The 13819-nt window shown below is 37.9% G+C and overlaps 1 protein-coding gene across 1 annotated transcript; it reads left to right on the forward strand.

Annotated features, from left to right (window-relative positions):
* The first annotated feature begins 1905 nt into the window (after window positions 1–1905).
* On the forward strand, window positions 1906–13581 carry LOC133451303 (RNA exonuclease 1 homolog). The gene is made up of 17 exons (XM_061730271.1): window positions 1906–2056; window positions 3491–4135; window positions 4295–4908; window positions 4987–5085; window positions 6056–6314; window positions 7821–8167; window positions 8260–8406; window positions 9200–9314; window positions 9428–9499; window positions 9586–9723; window positions 9866–9979; window positions 10841–10914; window positions 10997–11101; window positions 11389–11504; window positions 11605–11743; window positions 13030–13150; window positions 13365–13581. Exons 1-17 carry the CDS (start codon window positions 1906–1908, stop codon window positions 13451–13453), a joined length of 3345 nt encoding a protein of 1114 aa, XP_061586255.1. The 3' UTR covers window positions 13454–13581.
* Window positions 13582–13819: the final 238 nt, after the last annotated feature.

The raw sequence follows: 13819 nt of genomic DNA on the forward strand, positions 1-13819 counted from the left end.
GGCACCAAATATAATATATTTAATTTTCTCAGATGGCAAAAATAAGGACTTTATCGATCCCACATATATATATATATATATATATATATATATATATATATATATATATATATATATATATATATATATATATATATATATATATATATATATATATATACAGTACTCGAGTTGAGGGGGGATGAGGGGGGGATGAGGGGAGATGGCATCCCCCCTGAAATAAAAAACGGTCAAAATCAACCCCCCTGTAAAACTGCCATCCCTCCTTTCCATCCCTTATGTCATTTCATCAATGAATGTGTTTTTACTGCTATTTCAACATTTAGAGTCATTACCAGAAAAATAACTTATTTGACAATTTTCACCTGTTTCAAGTAAATTTTCACTTGAAATAAGTAGAAAAATCTGCCAATGGGACAAGATTTATCCTCTCATTACAAACAATAAAATCTTGTTCCACATGCAGATTTTTCTACTTATTTTAAGTGAAAATCTACTTGAAACAGATGAAAATTGTTGTTTTTTCCAGTGATGAGTCTTGTTTTAAGTGTTATGAGATTTTTTTTACTAAAATGAGACATTTTAACTAGAAATAAGACAAATATTCTTGTTAAGATTTAGAGTTTTTGCAGTGATCCATTTTACTTATCCTGTGAAGGACAGAGTCATATTGATAAGTTCAGAAAAGTGTTTTTTATTGTTGTGTTTTGATGTATTTGATGTAAGCCCAGTGGATATTTCAAGCTTACAGAAGGCTGCATTTAACTGCGGTTATGTCATTCCTGCAGTATTTCTGCAGGTGTTTTGGTCACTGCTATTATTTGTAATATATTATATTATTTGTAATCAGCACAAATTATCTGTCCCCATATGATAAAATCCACCATCCCCCCTGATATATATATATATATATATATATATATATATATATATATATATATATATATATATATATATATATATATATATATATATATATATATATATATATATATATATATATATATCCGTCTTCACAAAAATAAGAAAAATAGAGAAACATATTTTCTCATCAACAAAGCATATTTTACATAAACATATTTTAAAAGTAACAAAATAACATATTTGAACCATTTTTCAGATTTTTTCAGTTATTTTATTGTCTGAAAAATGGTTCAAATGTTATTTTATTGTCTGAAAAATGGTTCAAATATGTTATTTGAAAAATTTAAAATTTGTTTTGTTGATGAGAAAATATGTTTCTCTATTTTTCTTATTTTTGTGAAGGGGGATATATATTGTTTTTCGGCACTACCTTGTTCTCTATAGTTGATATAACATGAATTATTCCTATGTGGGATCAATAAAGTTCTTATTTTTGCCATCTGAGAAAATTAAATATATTATATTTAGTGCCTAACTGTTTCCCAAGTATATTAGTGCGTGTGTGAATGAATAAATGAGACGTAAAACGTACATTTCTTTGTAGAAAGGCGCTTTATGAAAATAAGTCCATTTACTTGTATTAGTTTACAGCGCAGTCTTGAACATCCAATATGGCGGCGACGTTGACGTATCGCAGCAGCAGCGCTCGATGGAGCGTCTACGTATATATGTCTATGATATCTCATCCCTTTTTTTTGCAGAACAGCGCCATCTACCGTGTCGGAGGCGACTTGACGACCAGCCTCCAAAAGTGAAAAGAAAAAAAAACCTCAATTTATTACATTTACCTCGTTATGAAACTAAACAGAATGAAATAAAACATGCTGAAAACACATTATTCATGATTATTTTGAACACAGTAAAAGTGAGACTGAGCGGAGCGGGCCGGTATAAGCGGGCCGGTGTGCAGGTGTGCAGGTTTCACCTGCAGCATCAGCGCTGATCAGCACGCCGCCCGGCGGCGTTGGGTCTCCGCTTCAGATGTTTCCTTCCGCGGGGCTTTTCGCCGATATAAACTGTCCCTTCGCTCAACGTGGGCTGTGTGAGAGACCTCACTGTTCATACAAACACACCTCAAAGCTGTGGGACACGTTTGGCAGCTTGAACAAATCCACCGTTGTGGATTTAACAGGTCAGTTGGACACTCAAGCCATGGCTGGCTAACACTCTTGATTTATTTATACCCATATCTTGACTCTTAATTAAAAAAATGCTTTTTAAATTTGATTTTAAAAAGCAGTATTTTTTTTATAATTTTTTTTTTGTGGCGTGTGTCTATGTGTGTGAGAAGTTTTATACTAATTTTCCCGTAGGTAGAGACATCTATAGCTTTAGGGTCGCTTCAATTCATTAGAGCACAAAACATTAAAAAAAAAAGTCTTAAGTCTTATTCAAATCACCGTTTTTAATCTCTTCAACTTTTGCTTAATATAATCACATTTTCTATGTCAGTATTTCATTTAGGATAAAAGTATATAATTTATTTTACATTTTTGCCATGACATGACATAATTTTCCCATTACAGGCCTATGCATGAACAATGTAATTCCTGTACAGTAAAACGTATAAAAGTACCTAATGAAGCATTAAAATCAACGCTGTTGTTAATTTTTTGGTATTAAGACTGACCTAAAATATGTTTTTTTTTCTAAATGCAGTGACATGTAATCAAATTGGCATTACATTAATTAAAATGATTCAGTATTTGGTCACGTGATTAAGACCAAACTTTTAGGAAGGGCAGTAGGCCTAAACGTGTTTTGTGTGTGTTTGGAACAAATCGAAATTAGAATTACATTTTTCAAGAAAAAAAAAAAAAAATCCTTACAGAGTAACAACCAGAATTGTGGCCAAACATTGGCTGAAAGGATGAAATGTCCCTAATTACCTACAAGGGTTGAATGGAAATTGTTTGAAAACTTGTAATGAAAAAAAAAAACTCATCTACACAGAAGTAATTTCTCGGGCTATAGCTTCCCTTCTGTATAAACAAAACCTTTCCTCTTCCTCCAAGCAGATTGAAGGTATTTGACTCTAAGGGTTAAAAAAAAGACTTAAAAAATATATATAATTATTTATTTATTTTTTTAGGGGGGGAAACGCATGCATAGATGCTAGTAAGCAATTACTGCTAAAAAAGACCCAAGGGTAAAATTTGATGAGTCATATTTAAACCAATTCAACATTTTTAATTTCTAATATGGCCAGATATTAATTTAATGAAATACTTGCGTAGGAAGTATCTGGTTAACAACTCAAAAGTTTGAAGAGCGGTATGCCCAACTCACTTCAAAAATGTTCATAGTTGCATTGTCACGAATTACAATACATGTTATATTCATTACAATATTATTGTGTCTTAAAAATTGCCAGTTTTGTTACGTTTTCTTTTTTTTTTAATTAAAAAAAAAATAAATTAAAGGGCCATTAACATATTATTTTTGATAAGGTGTACTCAGTTTTGTAATGTAAACCAGGGGTTTTGAATTCTTTGAATTGTATAGTCTCCAAAAATACCCAAACTTCACAATTCACAAAGTCTTATTTCCTATTTTTGGTGAACAGGAGAGCGTTCTCATGGTCCACACGCTTCCTATGGAGCACCGGGAAACGAGACGGCAGGCACCTGCCTGCATGAGCTGGAGCGCATCAACAAGGAGATTGAGACCGTCAGGCACGAAGTGGAGCGGGAGCAAAGGCGGCTTTCCTCCTACCAGACTGTTCAGGCAGAAAGCAAAAGCAATGCAGCTCCTTCAAGGTGTGCTTCTTATGAATCGCACTCGAGTGCAGATCACAAAGCCCTCCCGCGACCGAGGAAGTATGTGGTCGACAGCTCGCGACCAAGGACTGATTTAGAGTACGACCCTATGTCCAACTTTTCTGCTGCATTGCAGTCGTATAGCTCATCGGCCAAGGAGAAGAGAGTTAAAAACCGACAAGACTTGAAGAAATCAACGCCTGATCAGAAGGAACCAGCTACTCGGCAGGCCCACGTTTCTCAGTCGCCGTTTCCAGTACCATTAGATGACTCTAATGAAGACGGTGTGCTGATTATTGATTATCTTTCTCTTCCTGAGAAAATAAGTGGTCAACTCCAGAAACCTGTTGATTCTGTCGGGGGAAAATTCTCACAGGATTCTGCACCGCTGAACCTAAGAAAGGCCAAGGCGCTTTGTGACACCGGTTCATCTAGTTTAAGAGAGAAGAAAAGTAAGATTCATAAACATAATCAAAATGTACCTACTTTTGATGATGGTAAAGATTTAAAAAATGCATCAGTTGATGGGAGTATAGTTGATTTAACTGGCTGTTTAGAAGATCTTGAAAGTGAGTGTCAAATTGCTGATTTCCATTTTACTGAAATTGTAGACGATATCCCTGAGCCAACAAGTCTTCCTGTCGCCACAGACCAGCGGGATCACCACTGGGAAAGTCCTCAGCAGGAGCCGCTGGGCAGTGAGCACAAAATGAAAGGACTTGATTCACTTTTTCGTAAGGTTGAATATACTGATTCTCCACCCAGACAACATGCTCAGAAAGGCCCGACTGCAGAACAGAGCAGGCTCGATGACAAATGGCCAAGGCAGAGTGGACCATCAGTTGTGCAAGAGGGACAGAAAATCTCAAGCACGAAGCCAGTTCAAATGCACGGGAAATCTACCATGTCCCACCTCTCGTCTGTGAGACGCCAGGAGCAAGCAGGGGCAGCTCCAACTCAAGATGTTTCCTCTGTAAAGCCACATTTGAATACCAGAGCTGAGCCCAATGTGCAGCTTCAGAAGGCAGATCCTGAACCAGTTATAATCATCAGCTCCAGTCCGGATGAGGACGACGAAGAGGAAGAGGAGGAAGAGGAAGAGGAGGAAGACATCGGCTATTTAGAACTAGATTTGTCAGACAGTGACCCAATGGAGGAATGTTACAGGATCTTTATGGAGGCCAACGATGAGGACAAGGAAGACGAGGAGGATCCCGACACATCGGTGAGTGCCGTACGCTGCCGATAATTTTTCATTCAACCGTGTCAACATGTTCACGCATGTTTACTATTTGACTCTTAGACTGGATTTCCTATGGAGACGGAGAAGCCAGAGATGGAAGTGACACTCCAAGCGGTGCCGGGGAAGAAGAGGGTGGCTCATGAAGCCAAAAACACAGAGGTATATCAGTGTAAACCATGGCACATCCAGACATGTTCTCAAACATGAACACACACGCCTAGACTGAGCCGAGGAGGAATGGAGGGAATGCTTTCCCTATTCCATATTTTTTTTTAATTTATTTTATTTTTGTACAAATAAAAAAAAAAAAAAAAGAAACAACACTTCATGAGAAGTTTAAGAAAACAAGAATTTCATCCTTTAAAACTTGCTAACTTGATTTACATGTGCCAAAAAAGGAGTAGGAAGAAGTGTAAACTTATTTAGTCCTACCCCCATTCACTGATCATTTAACCTGTATTTATAAATATTCACACACTGTACTCACACTGCCAAGTAACAGTATTATTATTATTACTATTATATACTGTAATTATACTCACACACATACTTATACATGCATACATACATACATACACATAGTTGAATATTTCTATGTATTTGTACACATATGCCCATATAGATATTTATATAAATATACTTATTTACACTATATATATATATATATATATATGTATGTGTGTGTGTGTGTGTGTATATATATATATATATATATATATATATATATATATATATATATATATATACACATATGTGTTTTTATATTCGTTTTAAAACTGGTTAATGTTTGGACATTGTTTTATTTGATTCTGAATCCATTCTGTTCCATAGTTTAACTCCACTGACTGATATAGAAAATCTTTTCATAGTTGTTCGTATTCTACGAGTCTTAAAATTTAGAGTACCCCTTAAATTATACTTCCCCTCTCTGTCATAAAACATCTCCTGCAAGTGAAATGTAACAGTGAAATATGACACTGACATTGAAGTAAAAATACATGCACGTGAGAAAAGGAGAAAAGTAAAGTTGTACATGCTAAGAAAGGGGCATCGTCATGTGACATTGCTGCTCTTAAACTCCCGTGGTAGCCAGAGCTGAACTTATTTCTTTCTTCTTTCTTCTTTTCAGCAGCCACTGGCTAAGGTCAGGCCTCAGCCCCAGGTTTTGGTTCCTCTCAGAGAGCCAGGAGTGTCAGGGTTTGGTTTGCGGCCTTCATTCAGTTCTAAGGTCCAGCAAGTACAGCAGAGAGCCTCCACGCTAACTTCTTCAGTCAAAGCTGCTCAGGCGTTTACTTCCTCCAACAGCCAGAAGAAACTTGAGTTGCCGAGTTCATCTGCTACTCCGACCCTGATTCCTGAAAACCTGCAGCTTGCCACTGTACAAAACGGTAACCATCTGATACAGTAGTGGATCATGCTGGTTGGGATCTAGAGGTTGTTTTGTTGCTGTGGCTGTTGTAGGGCTGGGCGATATATCGAGATTTTAATATATATCGATATATTTTCAAACGCGATATGGTACGAGACAATATCGTTTATATCGAAAAAAGAAAAACACATTTTTTAATTTTTTTTTAATGATTTTGATATAGCTTATTTTGTGACAAATTGACTTAAATGTTTTATTTGAGATTTGCACAAATGTTTTGTTATTTGTTATTTCAACCTCAGTGGAAAAGTCTGCCTGTTACTGTCTACATTGTACGACAGAGTATTAGGGCCAAACTAAGACAAAAAAAAAAATGGAAATTACGAGAATAAAGTCGTAATATTTTGAGAATAAAGTCGTAATATTACAAGAATAAAGTCGTAATATTAAATATATTATAAATATAACTTCACAAGATGCTCAATATTCCTCATTTTTACACAGGGAGAAGAGTTCTCATAAATTATATTCTCATAATGTTACGACTTTATTCTCATAATGTTACGACTTTATTCTCATAATGTTACGACTTTATTCTCGTAATGTTACGACTTTATTCTCGCAATGTTACTACTTTATTCTCGCAATGTTACTACTTTATTCTCGCAATGTTACTACTTTATTCTCGCAATGTTACGACTTTATTCTCGCAATGTTACGACTTTATTCTCGTAATTTTACGACTTTATTCTCGTAATTTTACGACTTTATTCTCGTAATTTTACGACTTTATTCTCGTAATTTTACGACTTTAATCTATTACGACTTTAATCTCATAATATAATGACTTTATTCTTATAATACGACTTTATTCTATTACGACTTTATTCTCGCCACATTATGACTTTATTCTCGTAATTTTACGACTTTATTCTCATTATATTATGACTTTATTCTTGTAATTTCCAATTTTTTTTGTCTTAGTTTGGCCCTAATACTCCGTCGTAAAATTGTATTAATTGCACAGTGTATTTTAATTTAATTGTTATGCAGGAAAGGGATTTCGATTTGTTTTATTTTATTCAAGAAGCATTTTTATTCTATATATGCAGGCAGTTTATTTTTATTTCATTTGTTTTATACATTTTGATATTGTGCAGACCTCTGTTAATAAAGGAACCTGTGTGACATTTGGCACGAGGCTTTGTATTAAAACTGACTGTTTTTTTTAAGGGTTTGCCTCAGAAAAAAATGAAGCTAACAGAGATGCTAGCTATAATGCTTTGGGGGAAACCCCAATTAAGGCACAGAAAAAATATGGATATATATCGAGTATCGTCATTCAGCTAGAAAATATCGAGATATGACTTTTGGTCCATATCATCCAGCCCTAGGGTGTTGTTTTTGTTTGTTTTTAAAAAAACAAGAAATCAGGATGTCTTTTAGAATAACTATTCAAATGTCAGTAGTAACATTTTAGAAACAGTTACATGTGAGCTTTGCCTGAATGTTCCTTATTCCACAGGTTGTTTGAACTACATTCCTGTGGGGACTACTGTTGTCGAAGTGGGAAACGGCTTGCACCTGATTCTCCCTCAGGGTGCCTTCCCTCTCTCAGTCGCGTCGTCCACTTCCAGCCCGGTCACCTCGGTGTTAACGCCGGTGAGTCAAGTGCAGCCCAGCGCCGTCACGGCCAAAGAAACGTACCATCCACCCGGGGTGACTGCCGTCCAGAGATTCCGCTCGACGGCACCTCTGCTCATCGACGCTCCGCCACGTCGGCCTCCGCTCAACTCTGCCCTCGCATCCACATCTTTACATTCGCTGGTCTCTTCCGCAACACACAATGCCGCCGTCAAGGCAGCTACTAAGGTAGAATAAATTAAGTACTTTGAAACAAATGTAGGTCTGATAAAAGGCCAAGCATGCTTAAACCCATGAATATTAATAGTAGTGCTTTTCAGCCGGCGCCTTCCAAACGTAAACTGAAGCAGCAGCAGTGTGAGGCGGCAAAAGAAAAGGTACCCCATAACGTCCGTCAGCGTTATGTTAACATCTTCACAGAGGAGTTCCTGAAAACAACACCCAATGTTAATGATGCCTTTCAGAAGGTGAGCATATTGTGCTTCTAAATGTCGTCCTGACTGACAAACGTCCGTCTGGATATAGAGGGTCTGCATTGACGTCACTTTCCCACTGGACTCGCACTGAGTGGCAAAAATGGCTGCAACTAGTCGGGGAAACTGTGGAAAAGACGGGATAATAGCCGATTATGGGCTTAAATTAAAAGCAGTTGGACTTGACAGTGACCCGTACAGTTACCAAGAACCAATGGTCCATGGACATTAATATTTGGCCACGAATCCAGTTTCCTGATTTTTATATGTACTTAATTTCTACACCGGGGAAATACACAAAGCAAAGCTTGAAGACTTGAAGACAAAGCTTGAACAAAAGTCTTGACACTTGGTTCTACTTCAAGGCAGGATTTGTTGGCGATAGGAAAGTGATGAGGACACTGAACTTAATGATTTGACCGTTTAACGTTAGCTACCCAAAAATCCAACATTACCTGATACAAAATGGGAACCGCAAATCCACGTTTCGGTGCCTGGAATCCAGTTGTTTCTGTGAATTGCAGCGACCCATTTGTCTCTCTTAAGCTTATTTTTCATCAGTCTGTAAAACGATAACTCAGATTTCTTGCTAAATCTATGAGTACAGTCGATCCCACAACAGCTCTTTCCCATTTTAGATGTTTTTGAGTTGCTCAAACTGAAAGTCTACGAGCCAATCAGTCTTTCTGCCACTCAGTGGGCGTAACCCGCTGTGAAGTCACATCACATCTGTGACGTCATGTGCATTCCCTCTATTCATTGTACTCCCTTATGTTACCGTTGATAGGCACTTGCTGAAGAAAAAACTGTGTACAGCCGTAGTGTAAATAAACTCAAATACCTGAGCATTGCTGTGAATGCGCTCAAGAGGCTGAAGAACCAGAGTACTTCTACTGCAAAGAGTGAGTATCTCCGGAGGAGGGAGGAAACTGCAAGGATGTCCCTGCTGTTTATTACATCTGCTTCTAAATGGCAATTGGTTGGCTCTACTATATTTAAGATTTCTGTGGTTCAGGTGAAAAAGGAGTCAGCAGCCAGAGACTAAGAGGAAACATCCCACTCGACCTAAATATGTTGAAAGGAAATGGTGAGAGGCTGCTGTTGTGCATTGTTTTTTTTTTTTATTTTGAGTCATGTATTTTGAGAGCTTCAGTGTCTGTCCTGTTTCAGCAGACGATGCAGCGTTCTATGAAAGTCTGAAGGATCATCTTCTGAGTGACGACAGAATGATTGAGAGCAATTATCCTGTCCAGCACCCGGAGAAACGCGGTTGTGCTGTTCTGTTCGCCGATAAGAAAGTGAACACAGACCGTAAGTGAAAAGATCACACCACCACCAGCACATTCTCCTCAGTTCTCTTATTTATTCACTAGAGGGCACACAGAGCCACCACATCTGCAATGTGTAATGTTTCTGCGCATTTCTGTCTGAGCATTTTCATTGTTGACAAAAGCCCTCAAGAGAATCTGCTGTCGCTGCGGGGCTACGTACTCTGTGAGTGTAACTGGCAAACACATCCGTAAAGAGGAGTGCAACTACCATTCTGGGAAAGGAGTTGAAAGCAGAGGTAAGTTATTTCCATCATCTTTATCACTTTATAACTCATAAATGTACACTTTTCTTTTTTTTAATTCATGTCATTTGTGGAATTTCTGTGTTGTGATCCTTTTTTGATTAGTACTGCTGCATTAGTAATAGTACTGTGGTCTGTCTAGGTGAGTTTATGTAGCAAATGAGAGTTGAGTATTGACAGTTACTGCGTTTCCATGCATCAATAACCCTTTTAAAACCCGAATATTGGCAATAACCCGAATTTGCACGGCCATGTAAACACCTATAAACCTTTTGAATAACCCGAATTTGCTCATATTCAGGTTTTTAAAAACCCGAATATGACCTCTGGGTTACTCCTTTTAAAACCCAAATATTCGTTCATATAAACGCCTAACGGAATATCCCCATTAAACGGAACATGAATTTGTTTTCTGCACATGCTCTGTTCACAAGGAATCCTGGTCTTTTGAGTCCAGGAAGTTCTTATAAACACGGAGAAACACAAGACCAGGAGGAGACTAATCACTTCATAAATGTAATGAAGGATATGAACATTTCTGCATTTGTAGACGGTAGAAAGTACCGGGATAGCCAGATTTAAAAGAAGGTGAGCGAAAAGTTGCGCGAAGCAGCATTTGTTTTGAACTTGGATACAGGAAGAAGAAGCGGAAATGACGGTAATTGCGTCATCACGTTCTCCGTGCGTCGCTGGTTTGATCCAGATATCCCGAATGATTAATCACCATGTATACAGGGATAACCCTGTTTGCTCACACATGGAAACGGAATATTCAGAATGTTTCAGTAACCGGAATATTAGCAATAACCCGAATTTTTACTGCATGTAAACGTAGTCACTGTTTTGAACTTGCAGTACCAGGTGGAGTGGAGACCCGCTACAGCTGCTGTCAGGGGGTCATGGGAGCTCCTGGATGTCAGTTGTTTAAGGTAGAGAACATCTCCAGCTAGAGAAATGGCAGACCCTATAAGTGCAACAATACAGATGGTTATTTCTTATTTTTTTGAGCAGTTGCATGTTCATGATCATCTCAGCCTGGATGGGTTCGTGTCTACTGCCCTAAGGTGTCACACGGATGGAAGCTGTCCTGGGGTTTACTCATTAAACTGTGAAATGGTAATAAATATATATATTTTTTTAATATATTTATACATACTTCTAGTCAAAGGTTTGGACACACTTTACTTTTCAAATGAATGAGATACCGTGTCCAGACATTTGACTTGTGGTGTGTGTGTGTGTAAATATAAATATACTTAATCAATGATTATTGACAATAATTATTGATTATGGAAGCACATTTCCCTGATGATAAAACAGTCGGTGGTTCTGCATGTGGAGATGTCTGAACTTTAATACTTTATGTAGTGACGATAGTGCATGTCATCTGAATGTCTATATAGTGTTACACTGTGAAAGGTCTGGAGCTGTCCAGAGTGACGGTGGTCAGTTCAGATCTTCAAGTCATTTACGACACCTTCGTCAGAGCTGATAAGGAAGTCATTGACTATAATACCAGGTAAAATGTTTATACATTTGGATGTTTACGTTCAAATATTTTCTAATTAAGCATTGTTTTTTTTGTTTTTTGCCTATTGATTGCCTGTTTTACACTTAAGGTTTTCAGGCATCAGTGAGAAGGATGTAAAGGGAACCCACAGCTCCCTCAGAGAGGTTCAAGACACATTGTTGAGTTTCATCAGCGCAGATACGATTCTTGTGGGACATGGCCTAGAAATGGACCTCTGTTTACTGAAGGTGACCTACCAACTTACCGTTATTCACTCTCTTTTCACAGCTGACTTCATAACTATTGTATTTATTCCTGAACAGTTCCAAGCAGTTAGGAATTCACAGATTTTTGAAAACGTAATTTCTGCTAAATCTATTTTCTTCCAAAGGTCGTGTAAATCGTTGTACATTCAGACCCCGTCCACACGTAGCCGGGTATTTTTAAAAACAAATATTTCCCCCCTCCGTTTATAAAAAAATTTGCATCCACATTACATCATTTAAAAAAAAAAAACCCTTCCACACATAACCGAAGATCTGCATTTTCGACCACATTCATAAGCATTCTAACCTGTAGATCATCTGCGGCTCCCGGGGAAGCTGCACCTCCGCGCGGGCTCCGCGGGCCCTACACCGTAGGGTGCGCATCGCCGCGTACCCTACGGCGTAGGCTCTGTGTCGGTGTAACGTAGTAAGTGGTGGTCAAGACCAGAGACCATTTATTTAATAAATAGCTTGGAGAACAGATGCTGGATCATCTGTAGTTCTGTAGTAAACAAAAGTCGCACGTCAGAGCAGATTTGTTGTTGTTTTGGCGCATAATGTGACGTTCGAAAACGCAAAACTCCGGTTGTGTGTGTCTACACGCGTCTACATAAACGGAGTTTTCAAAAATCTTCACTTTGCCCGGAGTTTTTTTAAAGCTTCGTTTATTAGCGTTTTCGTGTGGATGACAGGTCAAAACGTAGGAAAATATCTCCGGTTTAGCAGATATCCGCAGATATCCGGCTACATGTGGACGGGGTCTCAATGACTCATTTAAAAGTTCTGTTGTTTTTTTTTTCCCCACTCAAACTGAACAGAATGTTGTCCTACTGTAACAATACAAAGTCCTTGAAAATATCTATAGTTTAGTATTGCCAAAGATTTAACCCAAATATCATCAAAGAGGACAAAGGTGGGTCACTTTTATATGCTACTTGTAGTAATGGTCAAACAGGTCTTTTTTTTTTTTTTTAAAGCTGTATTATAAAAGCTATCTGTGTCAGATGAGCTCACACAATTATGGTGATGACTTTGAGAAACACACTTAAACACTCCTGTCTTGCTCCTGGTGAGTCTACAGATACTGAATGTTCAGCAGCACCTCTGATCTCACTGACAGTGGTTGAGTTTGAGCTACTGTTATCTACCTGTAATAAAGGACCTGAAGGAGGCACTGGAACTCTATACACAACCACATGTAATTTATACTTTCAGACTCAAACCGGTAAAAATGTTCCAGATTATGTTCCTGTTTTACTGTATCATAGTTGCTTCATGGGATGGTGGTGGACACCTCGGTGGTCTTCCCTCATCGCCTGGGCCCCCCTCACAAGTTGAGCCTCAACAACCTCACTGCTGAATACCTCAGGAGGATCATCCAGGAGAGTGGTGGGTCATCACCATGCAAGCAGCAGATATTTATCCTAATGTCAGCTGGAAGATTCCACCCAGTTTTGTCAGTGTGTTAATAAAAAATGAGAGAAAAAAAAACAAACTAATGATGCTCTACAACCTGAATGGATAAAAAAACAGTTTGACAGATGTGCTGCTGTGGAGGCTGACTGACACTTTGCTAAATCAGTGTATTACTGTCTTCTCCCAGTTTGTGGTCATGACACTGCAGAGGACGCGGCTGCCTGCATGGAGCTCATGCTGTGGAGGATAAAAGAAGATGGAAAATGGAGAAAATGAAGAGGAATTCTCTTCACACAAAAATATGATGCATACATGAAAGTTGAAGTTGAAACAAAGGGGCTTATTGTTGTATTTACTTTGTTACCTCACTGTTTGTTATACTTTTCTGAAAGTGAAATATAGTTTTGGAGCCCCTTTTCTTTTTTTTCTTGTTTGTCTAATTTCTTTGTAAAAAGCTTGAAGGGTGGGTTTTCATGAACAGTTTAAGTAAAAGCATCAAATAAAAGTTCTGTCTGTGGCTTTATTTATTTTAAAACTCATACCAGCCAGTAACTAGCAGTTAATGCTAAATTGATCTCAGGTGTAGTTGTACAGATGAACACACCTGCCAGTAGTTGATGTAATTACATGATGGGGGAAAAA

The sequence above is a fragment of the Cololabis saira genome, chromosome 9 (assembly GCF_033807715.1).
Source record: "Cololabis saira isolate AMF1-May2022 chromosome 9, fColSai1.1, whole genome shotgun sequence".
NCBI classification, from domain to species: domain Eukaryota; kingdom Metazoa; phylum Chordata; class Actinopteri; order Beloniformes; family Belonidae; genus Cololabis; species Cololabis saira.